General features: G+C 38.2%; 1 protein-coding gene across 3 annotated transcripts in view; it reads left to right on the top strand.

Annotated features, from left to right (window-relative positions):
- pknox2 (pbx/knotted 1 homeobox 2) overlaps positions 1–21789 on the top strand; it is a 105575-nt gene that overhangs the window by 60756 nt on the left and 23030 nt on the right. For 2 of the 3 annotated variants that reach the window (XM_084941571.1, XM_084941572.1), the window contains exons 2-4: positions 2355–2461; positions 4968–5104; positions 5855–5866. In XM_084941571.1, coding sequence (XP_084797697.1) covers positions 2375–2461; positions 4968–5104; positions 5855–5866 — 236 coding nt within the window. In that variant the 5' untranslated portion in view covers positions 2355–2374. The remainder of the gene's footprint in view (positions 1–2354; positions 2462–4967; positions 5105–5854; positions 5867–21789) is intronic. The other variant, XM_084941573.1, reaches the window with a different exon arrangement.

Genomic DNA, 21789 nt, shown 5'->3' on the forward strand with positions numbered 1-21789 from the left:
CTTATTGTCTTCAAAAATTGTACTTTCAAATTCATGAGAGAATTTTTTTTGCTGGGTTGAAATTAAATATCTTGTTGGTGTTTTTCTGGGTTTTTTTCCCCAGTGTTCTTGTCTGCTCTTGTATGTACATTCACGCCTCAGCAGCCTTGGTATAGCAGGTGTTCGTGCACAAGTTATGTTTCAGTGTGTGTATATTTATGGATGCACCATTGCCTGCTCAAATTTACCATTTGGTGGCTTGTTCCTTTGAGGGATGGCAAAACTTGAGAGGCTGCGTAAAATACTGTGTGGTAATTGGAATTGCTTTATCTTCAGTCTCATCAATTAATGTGCAATTTTCCATTTAATCACTAACACGCTCGCTTCATTTGCAATTAAAATGAGGACTGATAACAGAGAAGATGCCTTTCAGCTGATACCAGTTGGAATGAGAACAGAAACCAGAAGACACAATCGGTACACAACACGACTCACTGAGACATGCGCATGGCACACAAACAAGTGTGAACGCACGCAGAGCAAACAGTCCTGCTTATATATGGGTGCACTGAATACATACACACTGAAACAGAATGACACAATAAAACATGCAGATTTACAGCTGAAACCCCAAATTAGAAACCAAATCACCATTTGAAATCAAAATGCTGGCAGCAGTGGTGGATAGGGGTGCCACTCAAACAGAGAAAGGTCTACTCTGGTTGTCTTTTCTCTGACTTTTCCATTCAGAGACATTGTCAGGGTCTGAGTCTCAGTGGGTGATGAGCTGACTGGCAGTGAAATGTCTGTCATGTAATATCCCAGAGTAGAGAGGAGAAAAAAGTTGCTCTTGCTGCTTCCCGTCTTTCTCCTGAAGATACTGAAGTCTACCCAAAAGGAGCCTTTTTGTTCACTCAGCTCAGCACACAGGAGGCCATAGGAGGAGATTTTATAGTGCTGGAAGGAGGAATGCCGCATAATACTCAAACATAATCTCATTAATGTTTCTGTAATAGTCCAACTTGTTGTGTCTCATATACTTATTCATTACATATTTTTGCAGTCTTTCTTTTGTAGTCTGTCCAAGATCCTCGTTTATACTATCATGTAAACAGTGTTATATGATTATTATAGTCTGTAACTTCACTGTCAAATACTGCAAATCCTTGGCTTTAACAGTCTGGTTGATTTGCTCCACTTTCCTGAGGCGGTATCTCCTGAGCGGATGTTGCAAGCGGTACAGAGATTTTGCTCAGATGTTCCAGTTTCGTTTCACTAGCTGGTAATCAAGTGCTTTTCCTCCAGGTCAATACCATTCAGTCCAAGTGCACCAGTCCATTGTAACTGCTGCCTGTCTTTCACAACCACGCAAGGCTTTATGTGGTATTAGAGTGTATTTTTCCAATAACTCTCCCAGCTCAGGGTACCGAGCAAACGGATTGTTTAAAGTGACAGATTGAAACCCCACATGTGTCTGATCTCACATGATATGTGAGATCTCACATGATATGTGAGATCAGACACATGATATGTGAGATCAGAGCTTAAAGAGCCTGATTTTTTTAAAAGTTGAAATCTCACAAAAAGTTTAATAAAGTTTAACCACACCTTTATCTAAAACACATTTTCTGCCATCAGCTCACATTAACAAGGCGTTTTCATGCAGTATATACATAGGTTAAATGTAACTTAAGGAAAGAGATCCAGCTGTGCTGTGTGTGTGTATGTGTGTCTCTGCAAACCAATTAGCTTCCTTCAGTGGGGGTGGGGGCAATGGTTACAACAGAGTTCCACAGGGTACGGCCCTCAGCCCTGTGGGGTCTTGGCCAATAGCAATTAGCCTACCAACAAGAGCCCTAATTAGCCCTCTTGATTGGCTTAGTTACAGCACAGCAACAACATCAGCAGCCAAAACATAGAGACGACCAAGGTGACTCCGCCACAATGCATGTAAAGCCATCTGTAATTAGCAAACAAGCATAGCTCTCTGTAAATGGTAAACAAGTAGTGGGCTTTATTTGTGGTATCCTTATGAACCTGCTGCTATGTAAAGTATTTCATTAAAAGGGCTGCACACACTTAATCAGGTTGTTTTCTTTTTGCTTGTCAGCATTGTTAGATCACTCAGTGTTAATACTGACTGTTCTGTGAGCTCTATGCAACACATGCAGAAGTAGACTGAAGAGAAATATAGCAAAGAAATAAATTAGTAAGTGCAGAAGGGATAGAAGTGTGAGATGATGTGTTTGAGAAACCCATCTCGTATGATTTAATCATAGCAGCACCTGGTGGTGGCTGCTGTCATAGAATTTGCAATCACTGCTTGCTTGCACTGGATTTATGATTTTTTTCTTTCTTGTCTGTTTCTTTCCCAGTCTCAATGTGAAACTATCCCATGATGCAACATGTGTCCCCAGCATCTGCAGTGACAATGATGGCCACCCAGAGCGCTCCTCCGCCATCGTACCAGGAGAGCCAACAGGTTAGAGCGCCAACTTAAAGACTTGTCATATGGTACAAACCTCTGTACAGTAACCCCTGGATTATTGTGTCTAATGTGAACACACAGCTTGGCTTACGGAGGTTTTCTGTGTTATCTGAGCTCTTACTTAACTGGGGATGTGCCAACAAGCATAAATCCGGATCTGATGAGAAGGATTGAAGGTTAATGATTTGAAAAATAATCATTTCAAATTTTTACCCAAATTGAAACTTTTACTGTTTTATAGTTGAATTTCTAAGATGATTTGTAGTACACATTTAAGAGCAGCCTCTCATGAATCATACATAGTGTCATTTTAAACAACTTCTGGAGTTAAACAAAAAAAAAAAAAAAATGAAAGTAACGTTTAACATTTGGGGTTTTGTTGACAGTGGATTTATGCCCTTGTTTTTTATCTAGCTATCTTTTCTCAGTATGCATTAGGCTGTTCTTTTCAACTGGAGCTGAGGTTTTGAATTTGTTTTGATTTTTGTGAGAACACAGAAATTAACTAAATGAAAATGACATAAAATGTTTTGTTAAATTACAAATCATTTCATATTCTATGACATATAATCTAAACCATATACTCAATGATATCATGACCTGCCTTTGGTCCTGTCTACTCACCCGTTAGCCCAATCAGTTCCAACCTACTAAGGCCACACTTGCTATCTGGCCTCCAGGTGTTAGCACAAAGCCTAAAACATATAAAGTGGAACTAGTGTGGAGCTAGCTTGTTGTGTTGTGGGCTGATTGATAGTTTGGCAAACTCACAAGCTATGCTCTTGGGCAGATGTACTGATGTTCTTTACAAGGATATGTTCTAAACAGACTTGTATATAATTTTGGATGGGTGATCCTTTGTGAGAACTACAGTACAGCACCATTCATAGATGTAAAACAAATGTGTAGCTATTTGTAGTGAACCAGCCTCTAAATCTACTATTCAAAATCATATCTGTTTGTAACCTTTCCTTAAGTTTATGAGAATTATTAAGGGTGAACATGAAAAAAGATGCTGTCATAAAAGATGATAAAGCACATAAAGAGAATCCCTGGCTGAACATTAGCTTTAAATAATAACTTACAGATACAGTGATACCTGTGTAAAAATACACAGCTTATACCGAGTGATCACCAGAAAGAATAATACATAATAGTACAGAAATATTAGAATAGAGAATATTTTGTTCAGCGCCACAGACATCCTGTGATGGTGGAATAGGGTAGGTTCATCTGACCATCTAACCCTGCTTGTTGTTCATAGCACCTCTGTCTGCTTTCGCCAGAGGATTAGTGCCAGGGGAGAGCTCCCGAGCTGCAGCCTGTGTGCTCGGCAAATGCAAATTAGAGCTAGTTAAGTGTGAAGAACCTAATTTATTTCCCATTTGGTGCTGGGATTAAGACTTGAAGCTTCCTTCCACCCCACCCTGCTGAAAAAAAAACAGAAGGGGGATGGGGTTTTTTTTTTACATTCATATCCTCATAAAAAACGAATGAGAGAGAAAAGTGGAATGAAGGAAGAAGATAATCAAGGAGACGAGTGGTCATGTTTGTAAAACATGTTAGCCCTCTTTCTCACCCACAACACAAATACCTTCAAAAGAAGCAAAAACATCCTATGAGACTTGTGCATCTTATAAGACATGTATAAAATCTAAACATTTACTGACAGAGGCAGTCGAAATCTTTTGTACTCCTTTTCTATATTCTGATTAATTCACTGTTCAGTTTCTTGTTCCAAACTGGATATTTATCATTTAACAGCAGTCTATAAGATCTGTAAGTGTCTTGTTCAATTACTCAACCTGTCCTAACTCACTCATTCACTCACAATTCATTTGCTTAACAGCATCATCAGGCCACTGACCCGTCGAGCCATAATGATTCATGCCAGCGACATCCTCATTTGGCGTCTGACAGAATTCAGTGCATGTTGTGGCCATACTTGCTTCGAAAAGCAATTACAAGAATTACTTTTAAAAAATGACTTTTATATATATCTGAGGGGCTGTCATCACCCTGCCAGGTGGGTGGGTTGGCAGTCAACATGGACACCCAAGTTTGTGAGTGTGATAACCTAGGATTTCCAAATTGATACCAAAGGGCCACATACTAAAAACGAACAAGTTCAAATCTCAGTGATCTAGACCTCAAGGTTAGAGGTCAGAGGTCAAGTTTTCTGAAAATCGTCGTCTCAAGTTATTCAATGAAACTGCGATAACTTGAGATGATGTAGGATTTTGAAAGTACTTAACTAGTGGTAATTACTAAATATGAGCATGTCAGCATGCTTTAAATTAATGATAACCATTAAATCTTAGCACTGCCGTGTTAGGAGTGTTACTGTGAGCGTATTAGCATCCTAAATCACCGTATATATGCAACATCACAGATGATACTAAAACAAAAGCAATATTTCAAAGTCATAATTACCAATGTAAGAAAAAAAGAACATAAATTTATCATTAAGTCATTTTGTGATTATTTTAAATATCACCAGATGACGGGCACGACTCAACAGAACACCAAGACCCCACAGGTCCACATCCCAGCAGCCTCCGCAGCACCAAATAGCTCTGTCAGTGTGACCCTTGACCCCCAGGCCCAGCTTGAATCTGACAAGAGGGCTGTTTACAGGTTGGTTACATTTTTCATGAGACATCTCTTACTGTAAGGGCTATAAGCCAGTCTGAAAACATAAATATGTAAAGATGACCAGGGACAAGAAGCAGAGAAAGACCATGTTGTTTATCAGTGTTTTTTTGTTTTGATTATTTAGCCATGTGTTTGTGTCATGAAGTTTGGCAGTGTGCACCCTTCTGAATTACATTTCAATTGTTCCCCTTTGAAGAAATGTTTCATTTCATGCTGACTTTAAGAGACTGTAGTAAATTAACTTCATGTGTTACTCACCGATGAAGGACACAGGCACTAGTGTTGTTTTTAATGCATTCTCTCAAACTAGCCATGACATAAAAGCTTTTGGAATTATACTTGAAGGGGCTTTCTTCAGATTTCATTCATAAACCAAAGAGCACCTTTGTTCCTTGACTCCTCATAGGCAGTTCAGTTTTCTCTGCTTTGAACTGTGTAAATGTTACAAGACTTTTAAAAAAAGCATCTCATAGTGCAGCAGTTGTCTGTATAATGAGGTGGGCTCTAAATTGTTATAATTATCACTCATTATAAACTCACTGTTTTGAATTACGAACACCCAACAAAAATAAAGCAGACCAGAAGAGGACAAAAAAGAAATTGAAATCATTTGTTTATTTGCTGTTGAAAGTGATATTTGAAATTTTATTGGCCATTTGTTTTGTGTGAGGTTTTAGCTTGACTCCAGATCAACATTGTAAAACATAATTTATTTCTCTTTCACGCCAACAGCCATTTTCAAAGGTAAGCATCACTCTTCAGATGAAAGAGAGCTTCTTTTGGAATCACACTTGTGAATAGATGTTCATTTAAGTAGAAACACATGAACCATACTAATAGAGATAATAGAGATGTTTGTGAAAACGGATTTCATCATGTGTCACAATTACTCGTAATACTTATTTTACAGGCTTTTACTTTATGTTCTGGCCAATGTCTGTGTAAAGTGCAGCAATATTACAAAAGAAAAAGGTTATACTGTTTACAGGAAATAAAGAAAGTAGTTACCACAGTTACGCTGCTGCTTAGGTTATGTTTTTATATTAGCTGCCCGGCACTGGTAGATATATTAAGTTGACATTTATGCTGTGTAGTGAATTGCTTTTTTACATTTTCAGATTGTGTGGAAGTTCTGTATTTTGTATTTCAAATTAATCATATGATCAGCAAATAAATCTCAAGTCACACTTTCAGTACCATTTGACTAATCTTTTATTTAAAAGTCTACATCTCTCTCTGTATACACACATATATATATATATATATATATATATATCACTGCTTGGGGAAAACCCAGAATGCCAGCAAAAAAAAAAAGCCAGCAAAAAAAAGATACAAATTACACCTCCCTCTTCTCTCAGCTCATCACTAGAATATTGATAAACCCTTATAATGAGTTTATATTATCTATTTATGAAGTAAATTATTCAAAATATACAGGCATTTTTAATCAAGCTGGCTGATCTCCTGGTGTTGCCAGAATATCAGCAACTAACTTGATTTGTTGAGTGAAGGCTGCCCAGCACTGTATGGTATTAGGGTCCCACCTACGGTGTATCTGCCACTGCTGGAGATGTGAGTCCCCCCCATGTGCAGACCTGAGGCAAGCCACTGTAAAGTCCTTGGTTGATCCACTGAGATACAAGGCTGTCTTTGATGTGAGGCACCATGTTTGGAGCAGCTCTGGGTGTATTTGTGGTGGTGGAATCAGCCCCTCTTCCATTTCCTCTGGGGAGTTTTGGATCTTGGTTTCCTCCTTTAACAGTTCTCAACCACATATACAATACGAATTTCTAATTCTAGCTGTGACATATGGAACGTTTGAAATTATTAATATGCGATCTCAGTTATAAAATCTGTTTGTTGACTACTTGCTTTTATTATTAAGCTAAAAGCTACAGTTGACAAGAATAGACTTGCATTATATGAACTGACTGTCCTAAACTGGCACTTTAATCATATAAAGACAAAATATGTGCATCCCATTTGAATTGCACCCCTGCATTGACTATAATTTCCAGTCCATCAGGTTAGATTAGAATCAGGTATTCCAGAGTATAGGTAGCAGTGATTAAAACCAAACAGACAGTGATGGGAAGAACCTGTATTGTTTAGCTCTGATATTTGCATCTGCTCTTCTCTCTGCAGTTTTGATTTTGCTTGCACAAAGGAAGTAATCTTTACAATCCTTATAAAGTAATCTTTTACACTTGTTTCTGGGCAAGAATATTCCAGATTTTATTGTAGTTTTCACAAACACAGTATAGCTAATAAGTTGCGAACAAAAACACTGCAGTCTGTTAATACTTTACATGTATACTGAAATTAAACACTCTCATAAACTTTAATGGCACTTATTAATAATAAATAGCTAGATGGTAGAAGTGTAGTTAAAAAACAACAGAAACCTGCATGAGTGCATAAAAAGTAGCTGCGTATGGTGGAAAACTGGCAGCATACTGTCTTGTAGTTCCCCAAATGAAAGTGAAAGTTCAGAGAGTGGAACTTCTTTAGTAGTTCTCAGTAAATATTTAGTCATTTTACTCTGTTAGGAGTCTTCCTAGGGGTGGGATGGGTCAGTAGGTAGAGGGTTTGCTCCATGATCACAAGGTCGGGGGTTTGAATCCACCGAACAGTTATCCTGAGGTACCCTTAAGGAAGGTACCCTTTTATACACACTGCTCCCCGGGTGCTGGATTAGTAGATCCCTATTGCTTCACTGAGTGAATGGGACACATGCAGAGGCCTATAAGGGGATTAAAATTTAAAAAATGATCATTAAATTGAGAAAAGTTTTCCATTTGAGATTTCTCCTTTCCAACTATGAACCTTCACAGAATGGCAGGGTCTGTGAAACGTAGTGTTACAGACAAACATAGCTGTAGATGATCAGTGTCTTTATGTGATAAAAAAGCAGTGGGCTAAAGGGTAAATTGAGATGAGAGTAAATGGTGCTATGGAGAATATAATGTCGAATGAGTCAGTTAATATGTATAATGGCCCGTCATTAAAATGCAGTAATTAGCTCTTGGAGGCAGCCCTAAGAATTCACCAGCATGTGCTGTTTAAAATCTCCTATTGAAATAGTTGTGTTTAAGCACTCAAAGAAGTGCTGAGCAGATTAGAATTTTTGGCATGACTGTTGCCCTTGTGAGGAACTAATGACTAAACGCACCTTGTTATAAACACAATTAAATTTGACTTCACTTCCGTCTCCCACAGTGAGTGAAATTATGCAAAAAGACACAAATAGCACTTTGTTTTTATGCTTCTGTGCTATGCTCATATGGGGGCTGTAGACTTTGAAAGGAGAAGAGCAGTGAGAATCAGCATCTCTGCCATTTTTCTTTAATTATTTTGCTCAGGAAGCCTGTGCAGGCTTTAATGTTTCTTTTCACTAATTGCTGGAATGCCAATTTTATGAGGAGATGTGTGCTTTTCTCTCTCCGTCTCTCTGTCTCTCTGCCTACTTTGTTATTAGCAGCAGAGTAAATGTGTGATAGGGTAATTAGCCTAATGAGTTGTGGCATTTACTATAAAGATCCTTCTGGATTCTCTGCATCTTATTAAAAAGCGGGTGAGTCTTTTGTTTTTTAGGTTGCGAATGTAGAATTTGCGGCTGAGATGGAAACACAGGCTTAATTGAAAGAGACATCATAATAGTCGTTTCTGTTTTCAACAGAAATGTCCTTGTAATTCTCAGAACCAGCCCGGGTAGAAGAGATGTGTTTACCAATGCGCTCTTTTAAGGTGACACTTTTATGCTTGACTTAACAGCTCACTTACTTTACATGAAGAGAACTTGGAGTAGAGAATCAATGATAAACAACAGGGTGAATGTGCTTTTCAAAAGTGCTCACAGGCTGTATCATACATCTGCTGTATACATTAAATGGAAGCATATGCTACATTTAGTTGTTTACAGGTTATTTCATAAATCTCTAAAATCAAATAAACACATTTTTGTCTTACGAGAAGTAGTCATTGTCATTTTATATGTTTCAAAAAATCTGAGAAAAATAGAAATAAAATTAGATTCCTTCTTGTCTTTGACAGCCGTACAAATGCAGAACTGTATGTGGTGCACATTACCACTGACATGCCTCCATAGTGGATCTTTGCTGAAAGCCCTTCTCATGCTGGTCCTGGCCCCTGTATTTTGAATTGATGGGGTTTCTTTGTGTTTGTGGAAAGGTTAGCAGTTAGCCATGCTGCTAGTTCCTTAATTCACAAAGCTAAAGCGAGTTATACAGCCTCTATATGCAGTTGTTGTTGTTGACAACATTACAACATGACAATATACACAGGAGGAGACTACTTTTAATTTGATACATCCTAGGATTGACACATTTTGTTATAGCCTCTATGTTTGTGTGAGTCTCTAATGCACCATAAAGTCTATTTATCCTCACTGCCACAATGCATCAATGCGTTCTCCACCACTGTGCTGCTATTCCAGCAACCCAAAGTCTCTCACCATTTGATGGGCTTAAAACAGGCCGTGCTTTTTTCCATTTACCCGGTCAGCATGTGTTGATGTTCAGCTGCTTCTGAATGCAAGAAACTGTGTCAAAGCTCAAGTGGCTTTATTGGCTGTTTCTTTAAGATACTCATTTTTATGAGTATCCTTCCGCTTGACTTGAAAGTCCAAATTTGACCTTTTTTTAATTTCTTACTTGGACAACTTAGCGATCCGTGTTATCTTTTGTTAGCACGAGTGGCCTACAGCAAACACAGAATAGGACATAATTTACACTTCACAGCTGCTAACCCACACTCTGTGCAAAGACAACATTCATTCAGTCAGCCTCAATTTTTATCTTTATTTCTTTATTGAAAATAACAGTAGCTTTTTACAGAATGTAGGTGAAGTCACGTATTTTGTCAGCTTTTTAAAAAAGCACGCATATATATATGTATATATATGTATGTGTGTGTGTGTGTGTGTGTGTGTGTGTGTGTGTGTGTGTGTATTGCCAAAAGCGCAAGTAAAGAACATCTGCCAATGCAGGATAATCAGAAAGGATGTTCATACACACAGGGATACAAAGTGAAATGAAAGGTAGACTGTTTAAATACAGATGACATATTGGTTGAAGGGTTTCAAGACCAGACATGAGAATAAAAGGCAATATTGAGAAGTAGAGAAAAGGAGACTGGATTTTTTCAGACAATGCCGCAGGTTCTTTGTGTGTATGTGTGTGAATGTGTGACACACTCCTTTCTCTAACACAGGGTGTGCTTCAGACATGTAGCCTGGGGAAATGGGGCCTTGTTGGGAGCACACACAGCAGGGCTCACCACAAACTGGCTTCTAATATACAGGGGTACAGCAGGCCTGATTAGACTGGCAAACAGTGGGGAGCAGAGAGAGAGAGGAGGACCTCTGTCTCTTCCTCTCTCTCTCCAACTCACACGCATCCCCACGCAAAAACACACAGCGGTACCTTCAAACCCCACCCCGTCGTCTTTCTGTACCCCCTTGGTGACCTAACAGATTATTGCAAATGCAGGCAAACATGACTCGTTCCTTAGATGACTACGCTGCTTTGATTTGTGCTTGTTTTCATGCGCTGCTCTTCATCTGCAGGTTTAATGTTTTTGATAAGCTGTAGACAACTTGGTAGATTTAAGTGCTAAAACTCAAATGTAAAGAATATTTTCAACTGGGATTGACATTTCTTTTATTTTCCTTGAAAGACAGTGAACCTCTCACCACATTTCCATTCAGTAGCTCTCCTGGAGCTTCCAGTTATATAAGACAGTCTTCCTCGGCAGATGGATTTGTACTTAAACATGTGATGGAATAGTGGATGTTTAAAAGTCCTCTTCTGAGTACCTCACTTTCCCTGTTTCTGTTTACCAGTTTCAAATCTGGATAGAGTGTACATGTCCAGACATTTATGATCTTTTTGTATAAAATGACTTTTTGAACATACTGAAAGTGCATCCTTTGGTCAGATGAGGTAAAAGTATATATCTTTGGCAGTAGCGACACTGCTTATGTTTGGAGAAAGAAAGAGGTCTACAAGCCAAAGAACACTTTCTCCACAGTTAAACATGGTGGTGGAAGGATTATGCTGTGGGGATGCTTCACTGCATCTAGAACTGGGAATTTTGACCATTCTTCCAGATGTTTGTAATGTCAGATGCTGATGTTGGACCAGAAGGCCTGGTTTGCAGTCTCCGCTATAAATCATCCCAAAGGTGTTCTATTGGGTTGAGGTCAGAATTCTGTGCAAGTTCTTCCACACCAAGTTCACTCATCCATGTCTTCATGGACCTTGCTTTGTGCACTAGCCTGCACTCTCGATGGAACAGAAAGGGACAACACCAAACTGTTCTCACAAAGTTGGAAGCATGAAATTATCCAGAATATGCTGAAGCAGTAAGAGTTCCTTTCATTGGAACTAAGAGGCCGAACCCAACATCTGAAAACAACCCCACACCATAATCCCCCCTCCACCAAACTTTACACTTTACACAGTACTTGTCACAATGCAGACAAGTTCCGTTCTCCTGGCAACTGCCACACATCTCCACTTCTATTGAGTCCAATGGTGGCCAATGGTGATTACAGCACTGCATCTGCCGAATTATATCGTGCTTGCAGATGTAAGGCTTGAGCTGCTCAGTCATGGAAACCCATTCCATGAAGTTTTCTACACACTGTTGTTGAGCTAATTTCTAGGGACCATGGAATTTGGATGTCTGTAGTGATTGACTCAGCAGAAAGTTGGTGACCTCTGAGTACTACCACTCTATTATTTTAGGAGGGCTATCACTTTGTGGCTGAGTTGCTGTCATTCCCATTGAAAGTTGTCCGTGGAATATTTAGTAGCAAGGAAATATCACAAAGTGGCTATCATGGGGGCTATCATGCTCCTGAAAATTACCCATTCTTTTACAAATGCTTGAAGAAGCAGTCTACATACTTAGGTGCTTGATTTTATATTTCTGTAGGCATGGAAGTGATTAAAACACCTGACTTCAATGATTTGGATAGGTGAGTGAATACTTTTAACAATATAGTGAATAATAATAATTCTGCTTTATTTATATATGACCAAATATAGCACTAGTAAGCAATAAGTAAAGGATTCTGTTATGAATAGTAGATTGATGTTGTGATAACACAGTTACAATATCACATACCATACCTGTGGTAGACAGTTGAAGCAATGAAAAGATCAAATGGTTGAAGTAAAAGTAACTAAATGTAATGAAGGGATTTTCCAAATAGTTAGCTAAGGTTAAATATTTAATTAGAAAAATGTTGCAACACTTGTCATTAAAATGTTGAAATCATAAGCTTAATTCATAGAATAACTGCTGAAAACACAGTGCAAAAGTATAATGAAAAATGATTTAATACAGTTAGATAAATGCCTGCCAGGTGGGCGTGTCCACTACATTGTCCCAGTAGATCTGACATCATGTGAAAACTGTGGTTTAAAACAATATATATCAACAAGGTCATTTTTTCTGTTAAAAACTAGGACTAGTATTACACATTTTATAATTGGTTAAAATGATCATAATTTAAACACAGGTTGTGATGATTAAGGGGTTCAGGGCTATGGATATGTGGGAAAATACAACAACAACAACAACAGAAAACCCCAAAGAAATAATAATAAATGTAAAAAAAAAAGTACCACATACTGTATGTGTTTTTCACTTTAAGACAAGACATTTTTTGTGCTTTTTGAAAGTGCTCTACCTTTTGTGGCGTTCTGTTATCTGATCAAAAATGTATTGGCACCTTATTCCCTTGCTTAGATCCACAGGTCATAAAGCAGATTCCACTAAAGCTGCCACGTGCCTCACCTTCATGTTTAAGTCATCATGCTCTCTGCTCGCCTCTGATTCTCCATTTTGGGCTTTTCGTTGGTGATCCAGCATGGTGCAGTGCAGGAAAAAGTGTGTGTGTGTGTGTTGGGGTGAGGTGAGGTAGGGGGGTTGGTGATGACTCCACTCACTGGCCGTCCTGTAAATCGCTCTTTTATGGCCCTCATAATGATCCCCCAGCCAGCAATCTCGATTCCGTCGCACTGCAGATAGGAACCGCTGCTTCTGGCAGTCAACATGAGGGTGCTCAAGATGGCTGGAGGAGGTAGCGGGAAACTGGAAAGCACACACTGTGTGACTACACACTGGCACACACATACATATGTTCACATTCATAAAAATGCATGCCTTTTCACACCCCATCTACCTTAATCCCAACTTCCTGTGTAAAGGTCATAGAAAGTGCCGAAGGGTGGTGTTTTGACCTCACTCAAAGTTGGTGAGCTCCAACAGCGTGCAATTGTGTAACATCATCAGAGACAGACTTCCTCATGCAGACCAATAGTGCCTTGATAGTTTTAGGCTTTTACATGATTTTGGAATATACCAGCATTGAACTGCTGACAGCAACGATTAGCTTAGAATTTCCAAAAGTAATCTCAAAACCCATAATTACTTTGTCATATCCACTGAACTTGATTTTACACAAGAGAACGCACAGATGTAGTTTGCTTTAACAAAAGACTTTATATGATCTGTTTTGCCAAAAACACTGCAAAATGTTACACTGAAATTTCTAACATTTGATTTCTACAAAAGTGTTTATTTAAACAATATGAAATGTGGTTTAAAGCCAAGAAGCCAGGCAAAGAAAATATACGAAAAATTAAATGCAAATGAAATATAATGAATGCAAATGGATGGGTTTTACAAAGCTGTTGTTGTCTAGATATAGATCTCACCATATACATAAACGAGTTGTTTCTAGATTTCATTATCACTTTAGCTCAACAAAGTCTGTTGTATAACAGTTTAATGAACTTTACTGTTTGCGAATCCTAATTAGAGTCAGTGTCATTAAACATGACATGCAAACAGCAGGAAGAACAGATAAATGAAACGTCTCAATCTATAGCTTGCATCATCAGCTATAAAAGCTGTACAGTTAAAGATTTCTCTCTGTTTTCTTTTTTAACATGCAAGTGAGCTTTTTATTGGTCATTCACTACAAATGTCACTGAAAATTACAGTACATGGCATGAATAGTAAAACAAAACATGTCACATTCGGAACAACTATTCAGATGAAATGTAATTACTGTACAAGTTGGCAAGTTTGTTTTTTGTTTGTTTCACCTGTATTTATTAAAACATACCGTTTGTGCTGCCGTCTGCACTCTCATGGACATTTTCACCTTTCTGCACTCCTTCCTGACTGAAGACATGTAAATCTATTATATTCTATTATATTACTAAAAACAAAATTAACTACTAGCTGACAGTGGCAAGGACATTTTCAAACCACTAATTTAAGAAAAGAAGCAATAAAACATTATGAAAACACTCTCATTGCACATAAAACTGTAGCAATGAAAAGTGCATAAAGTATCGAAAATAAAAAGAATTATTCTGCAGAAAAATATTCCCCCAAATTAACAGAGGTCTCTGAAAAAGCTCTTCATGAGGCCTTGGTCTAAAAAAGATATATTAAAACAAATTAATAATTTCTGTTCAACTTCCCTGTTTTATTAGTTTTATTTATCATGACATATGTTGGCCAAGGTGGTTAAGCAAGACGAAACTGATCTGTTACAATGATAAATAACTGAGTGCTTGCTCTGTTTCCACACCATTTTGTTTCCAGACCACTTTGTACACAGTACAAAGTGGTAGTACCACTTTGTGGTCCGCATTTGTACTGTTCTGCCTTGCTTGCCTGCTATCAGTTTACCAGAGAGACCAAAGGTTTATCCACAATGCTCATGCGCAAAACCACCAGAAAAAAGCTGCTGGCCTCTTAGCTTGCTCACCCCGGTCATTGTGAACAGGAGATGGAGACAGCTACTACATTCTTTTGAGTACAAAACAGCGGAGCTTTCAGTAATAATAGCCAGCTGCAGTCACAAGATTACAGTAATTTTAATGATGGATGCAAACAGGTTAGGAGCTTTATGAGATGAAAGGCTGTGATACGTTTTAATGTCGGTTAAAACATTATGTCTGTTTTTAGATCTGATAAGGCAAGCATTGCTTGCTTTCCTTTTCCTGATGGAACACCGCTTATAGTTTTGGGTACTGACACAATAATTTTTTTTAGCTCCTTACAAAAACATAATCACATTCTAGTTGTTATTAAAGTATTCACCGATAGAAAGAGATCAAAATCAAATATTTCTCTCATGTTATCGTATTAAGGTTATTTGAAGAAATAGCTTGATGCAAAGTGATTTAAATTTCTTGTCTTGGACATGCAAGAAATTCAGCTGTCATCTGGTTAACACTTTTAAGTGGCGTGCTTGCTTTGTTTTTAGCTTGCCTACTGTTATCACTTCTTTCAATTTGCCTGTTTATTTACCAGCCACTAAAGGTGTTGTGTACTCTCTAGCTCTTGCCACAATGCTCCTGAGGCTTTAAGCCCCGTAAGGCCAGATCTCCTTGACAGCACTGTGCTAATAGATGCAGTCAAGTATTTTTTTCTGTGTCTGATGTTTATAAATCACACGGGCATGTCTAATAAGACAAGGAAAGTATCAGTTTGCTGAAACTTGTGGGCTAATATGTCATTTGCGTTATCTTTGAGTAGATATCGGAGCTTAGTAAAAATATGAGTTTAAAGAAACTCAGAAAATTGTCATAATTAATCAGATTGTGTAATAAAAATAACACTACATCTAAGACTAAATAAACCTCTCTCTCTCCCCCACCTGGATTCTTCTCCAACCCAACTCAAGCAGATATCAGACAAAAAATGCAGCATCTCTCCAGTGTGCACGTGACCGTCCTGTTTAATATTCCTGGCACGTAGGCTGAGGGAGCAGTATTAAATTGGGATCAGGGAGATTAGAGTATAATATAGTTGACTATTAAAGGCTAGAAATGAGAGCCATGGGTTAGAGCCTGAGTAGGGTCCATACCACCACAATTCCCTACCATAATTTTAAAAGTGCTCAAAGCATTCAGTTAGAGTAGAAAAGCACTACATAAGTTCCAGTCGATTTACCGTTTATAGTCTATAGAATGAAAGTGAAAAATAATATCAATAAATATTAAGCAAAGAACCAGTCAAGGAATTGTAAAAGTCAAATAGACAATCAGAAAAACAAGTCATATTTATTAATAAGATAGTATGAAACCAAAAGTTGTTTCATCTTCTGTGTGTGTGTGTGTGTGTGTGTGTGTGTGTGTGTAAACATTAGTAAAACTGAAGAACTTGTAATCTACACTGCGACTACTGTGTATTTGTGCACAGTATTGCACAGCACAGCTTTGTCTGTGAATGTGCTGCAGTGCTGCGTTTAAGGTTTTTCTTTTGGCAGTGTTGTATTGCTAGTGATGTATGAATGTCTCTGCCTTGCTAATGAGCAAAACAAATCCTGTTTTTCTTTGCCTTTCTGACTTTACTACTGGAACATGCTCAGCAAGGAGTAGCATCACTCCCAGATCTGTCATCGAGTTTCCAAGGCAAATGAAATGCAACAAAAGTGCAGTCTTCGAATCAGTCTGGACATTCTCATCAAAGCTCGTGGGTTAGCTTGCTATCCGGTTAACTGGAAATGTAGAATCTTTATATAAAGAAGCTTTGTGTTTGACTGCATTTGTTCTCACTCACTGAACTAAAATCCTATCAACTTGGCTGTAGCTCCGGAGGTAGAGCAGGTCATCTACTGATTGGAAGGTTTGTGGTTTGATCCTGGTCTGCACGCCAAGTATACTTGGGCAAGATATTAACCCCAAGTTGCTCTCCAATGCAGCCATCAGAGTGTGAATGTTAGCTGGGAAGCACTGAAAAGCACTTAAAAAAGTGCTTTTGTGAAGGGGTGTGAATGTGGCATGTTGTATAAAGGGCTTTGAGTGCTATGGAAGAGTAGAAAAGCGATATGTAAGAATCAGTCCATTTATTGTTTGAAAGGTTCACAGTGTTCACCAGAAACAGTCACCTTGTTTTGAGATTTACAGTTACAGCCACTTAAAATAGTTGCCTCATCCCTGACAGGACCATGATGGATGCCTAGTGGAATCCTGATCGATTGCCGGCTGATAGATGACCCGCCTGTAACATGGACGATGCAACCATGAGTAGTAACGCCCCTAAGCGGCATTTAGGAATACTAGTGGTAATGTCTTGTGTATCCACCAGGGGGACCAGCCTGGAGGTGTATTCAGTTGAAGGCTTGCTCCACACTTGCACTCCAGTTACACAATAATGTGTATATATGCGTGTGTTTCTGCCAGAAATATGTGGCATTTTGTTCTAAAAACATCAGTGATCACTGTCGGTCTCTCTCGGTTTTTATTTGGGGTGGTCAGAGGGTCCGGTGGCGCCTGTGTCCGGCAGCCTCGCCTCTGTCAGTGCGCCCCAGGGTGGCTGTGGCTACAATGTAGCTTGCTATCGCCAGTGTGTGAATGTGTGTGTGAATGGGTGAATGACTGAATGTAGTGTAAAGCGCTTTGGGGTCCTATGGACTAGAAAAGCGCTATACAAATGCAGGCCATTTACCATTTACCATATATTACCACTATCAATTTTAAAGCTCATTTTTTAAAACCTTACAATGTAACTACAGCCCAGCCCATGCAGCAGTAAATTAACGACTAACCTCGTATTATGTCTGGATTATCTCATTTGTTCTGCTGAGTGAAGTTTGGTCCGTTTACAGTATCCTACCATACAATTGCATTTGTCCCTAACCATCGGGAACCCTCGCGTTTACTTTTATTGAGTGGAAAAAAGTTAGCGTTCATCCTCCAGCTTCACTATGCTAATATGTGGGGCAGCCATGCTAACTATAGGTGTGTAGCTAGCCACCGTGTACCACATCATTATATACCAGCTAGCTCAACTTCAGTAACCCTACAAACGTCCCTGCTGTTTAGTTTCCTGTCATCGTTTATGTCAGAAGTGATAGCAGAGCTGTACGTTTTAATTTTTTCAGAAATCCCTCGGTCAGAACATGGTATATTATGTTTAGGTGGAAAGTAGTGAGCTAACTCCTTGCTAACTTCTAACTCATAAATTTCATAAATTTTGTTTTCAGAATCAGAATCAGAATACTTTATTGATCCCTGGGGGAAATTATTTTTTGTTACAGTGCTCCATTATAAACCAACATGGATACCTGGATTTTAAACTTAATTGTTACACCTGGTAGAGCAACCACACTGATCACTTTATTAAAGATGAAAGAATTTAGACAGTTTGTAATTCTCAGTGATGCCGCAGTGTTCGTTTGACTTTCAGAGCTGAAGAGGAGTTTGGACCCAGAAACGGCTAATGACATCAGACTTACATACCTCTATCTTGGTATGTTCCACTAATCCATCAACTCAGACTTTCATGAAGAACAGTCCCATAATGTATTTTGTTGGTGAAACCGCAATCCTGAGTTCTATATTGAAAGTAAACAACAAACGACCACTAATTGACTCCAGAGGAACTCCATGTGGAGTGCCAGTTTTGTGTGATTCTCAATGGCAGATAGAAATACATTAAACATTTCCAGTATGAGGCTCCTTGGCTAAGGACACTGAATTCTAATTCTCAAGGGTTATTACTTTTCAACCAGTGATGGTTAAAAAACAAAACATTAACAACTTCACCTTTAAGACCGAACGGTGTGTTTGTATATTTTTTCAGATTAAAACATTTATTAAATTGATCAGAATTTGCAAATTGTATTAGAACGGAGAGAAAATATTGAATACAGTCATTTATACAATGATAGGAAAAGAAGGGAGAAAGTATAAAAGTAAACCAAAAGAAGCTAACACGGGAAGTATGATGGACTTATACAGACAGTGAATGAGTATAATTAAGTGCTTCTGTAAGTCATAGCAGTGAACCACTTTGCATATTAGCATCTCCTAAGTCAAATGCAACAATAACTAATCCCATTACTATTGTTTTACAACTTTATCTATAACATTGCTGATGATGCTTAAAATGAAAACTTTTTGTAACTTGCATATCTGTTATAAAGTTTCCCGAATACTTGCTTGTTGTGGTATGAATCAAGAAAATACTAAAAATAAAATATTAGATGTCTCCACCCAAATTTTGCCACTTGTCCCCAGAGGGACATCAACATTTACATCATTATGTGAAAGCTGATAGGATCTGTGATTGATATGTTTGCCTGTATGGTTTACAGTTGAATGGAATTAAAAAGTATACTGCATCAATTTTCACCATCATTGTGTCTTTATGAAAAAAAACTTTATGCAATCAGTATTCATTTAAAAGTTATACAGCCACATTCAGATTCTACATAAATGTGCTTAAATGTAAGAATGAAAGTTCTTCACTCCTAAATGTGGCTTTTAGCTCCAAGCAGTATTTATTATGCATGTAGTAAATACAAGACACCATCAATCAAATCAATGCCTTTTCGTATTTTAAAACAGTAAACGCATCACCATTCCTCCAAGCCTTCACATATATGTTGTACATTTAAAACCATGGAATATGAATATAAAATATGCCGTGTGTAAGCAGCTTTCAGGATTGTATAATTAGCTACACAAAATTTTTGTTATAATCCATTTGTCTTCCCAAGTACCCCTGGAATCAAAGTGGGGCGAGTGGATGTGTTCAATAATGTAACATGTACTGTATACAGCAGCACGCTATAGATCCTTGTACAGTATCCAAATGTCGTTCTCCGTGAAAGACAGAATGGAACAATTTAGATAACTCTCTGAAGCCCTGTGCCGTTACTGGACCATATCCTGTCCACTACAAGTACTTCACAGAGCTACCACACTGTTAAAAGTAGGACAAGGGGCATTAGGAGTCCTTGGAGTACAGCTTATATTACAATATGTTTTAAATTCTTGTCCCTATTGACAAGTCTAATGTGTGCGTATGTGGTATTGAGTGGCAAATTGTTCACGGTACCATTGACTAATTGCCATTTGAGTTAGTTGGCCATGAGCCCAGGTCACACTGCTGCATTCATCCTTTTTGGGGTACATTGTAACATGACCTGAGATGCCATATAATTACCGTTTAACAGTGTAAACCTGTAAACTTCATCAAAGAGCACATCGCAGAAAACTGTTGTGGCCATGCTGACTGTAGCTTAGAAGAGAGGTTTGCAGACTGTAAACAGGAGCAGATATTGATTCGCCAACCTTCCAATTCATAGAAGACCTGCTCTAAGTATCCTCCGGTAAGATACTGAACCCCAAGTTGCTCTCTGATGCACTCATAGTGTGAACGTTAGAAAACACATATGTGTGAATGATGTAAGTTGTATAAAGTGCTTTGAATGCTCACTATATAAGAACCAGACTATTTAGTCTTTTGTAGAACCAGTTACAGATAGAAATGGAGGCTGAAATAAATCAAGCATGACTACTATTGCAATGATAGTAGTGATGTCCTCTGTTGAAGTGGAAGCTCTAGCTGCTTGGCTACAGTCAGGACAGACTTAGCTTTGACATCACTCTCGGATTCTGCGCTTCTAGTTGCATTAGCGTTGTTTGTGCAGATTGCTAAATGCTTGCTCTTAGGGGGTCATGTGTTGGGTTGGGGGTTTCTCTGTATTATTGTATGGTCTTATAACAGTATACAATATAACTAACCACTTAGCAATCTACAGTCTAATCAATCTAAAAGGATTTTACAGACTATTCTTACACAGAAAATGAATCTCCTACTCCAGAGATGTTATGAAAGGCTGATTAAAAATCTGTGAAGAACATAAAAAAACATACATTTAAATGTAACACTGTTGTAAATAGAACAAAAGTGCACAGACCGATAAAATAAACCTTTTTTTCAAATTCCAGTACATCACTGTGCATATCACTATCAGTGTCGCTGTTTATTTCAGCAGTGATGCTGCACATTAGAACTATGACACTTTAAACTGGATCCATTTAAACATGAAAACATACTGTCCCATTGCAAAATATAGAAGACATATAAATCGCTTTAGCTTTTGCAGATCAAAGTGAAATTTTAGTGATTGAACAGGTATTCTTCTACAACATAGGTGCTACCAACAGAAAAAAAAAATCTAAAAATCCATATTTGTTACTGATGGACATTAGAGAAAGACAAAACTCGTGACTGAAAAACTTTAGACTCCCCTACGCTCCCAGCAGAGGTCTGAGGGATCTTTTAGAAATTGTAATGTAAATTTCTGGAGACTTGATTGGTCTCTTCTTACCCGTTGCTGATAAACTAAAGTGTCTCCTTTAGAAGGTAAGCTTTAATGTTTAAAAAGTTACAGTGCTCCAATGTGCTGCCACCTCACCCTGGAGAAGCTATGAGCAAAGAAGCATGGGCATATCTTACTGAAAACTATTTTCCAGGAAGTAGGATTAGCAAACAACACGGAGTTTGTTTGCCCAGGGCTGAGGGCAACTCCAGGTTTTCTGCTATAGAAAGACATTTAACTTCAATTTATGTCAGTTACTGAGGTAACAGACTCTACAAAAACCTACTGATTATCAGATATTCTTTAAGTTTCTCTCAAACTCCTTCCCTCCTGCTGCACCTGAATTATTATGATAGCTGATTATTCATTTCCTCATTCATAATGTTGTTGTCAAAGCGTACAGTGCAGCAAATAATTTTTTTAAAGTAATGTTTTATATGCAGCCTGTGCTGTGCTGTGACAACATTTCATGTTAAAAAATTTTTTTCTCAGA

The sequence above is a fragment of the Perissodus microlepis genome, chromosome 10 (assembly GCF_051167445.1).
Source record: "Perissodus microlepis isolate ML-2025 ecotype Zambia chromosome 10, ASM5116744v1, whole genome shotgun sequence".
Taxonomy (NCBI): domain Eukaryota; kingdom Metazoa; phylum Chordata; class Actinopteri; order Cichliformes; family Cichlidae; genus Perissodus; species Perissodus microlepis.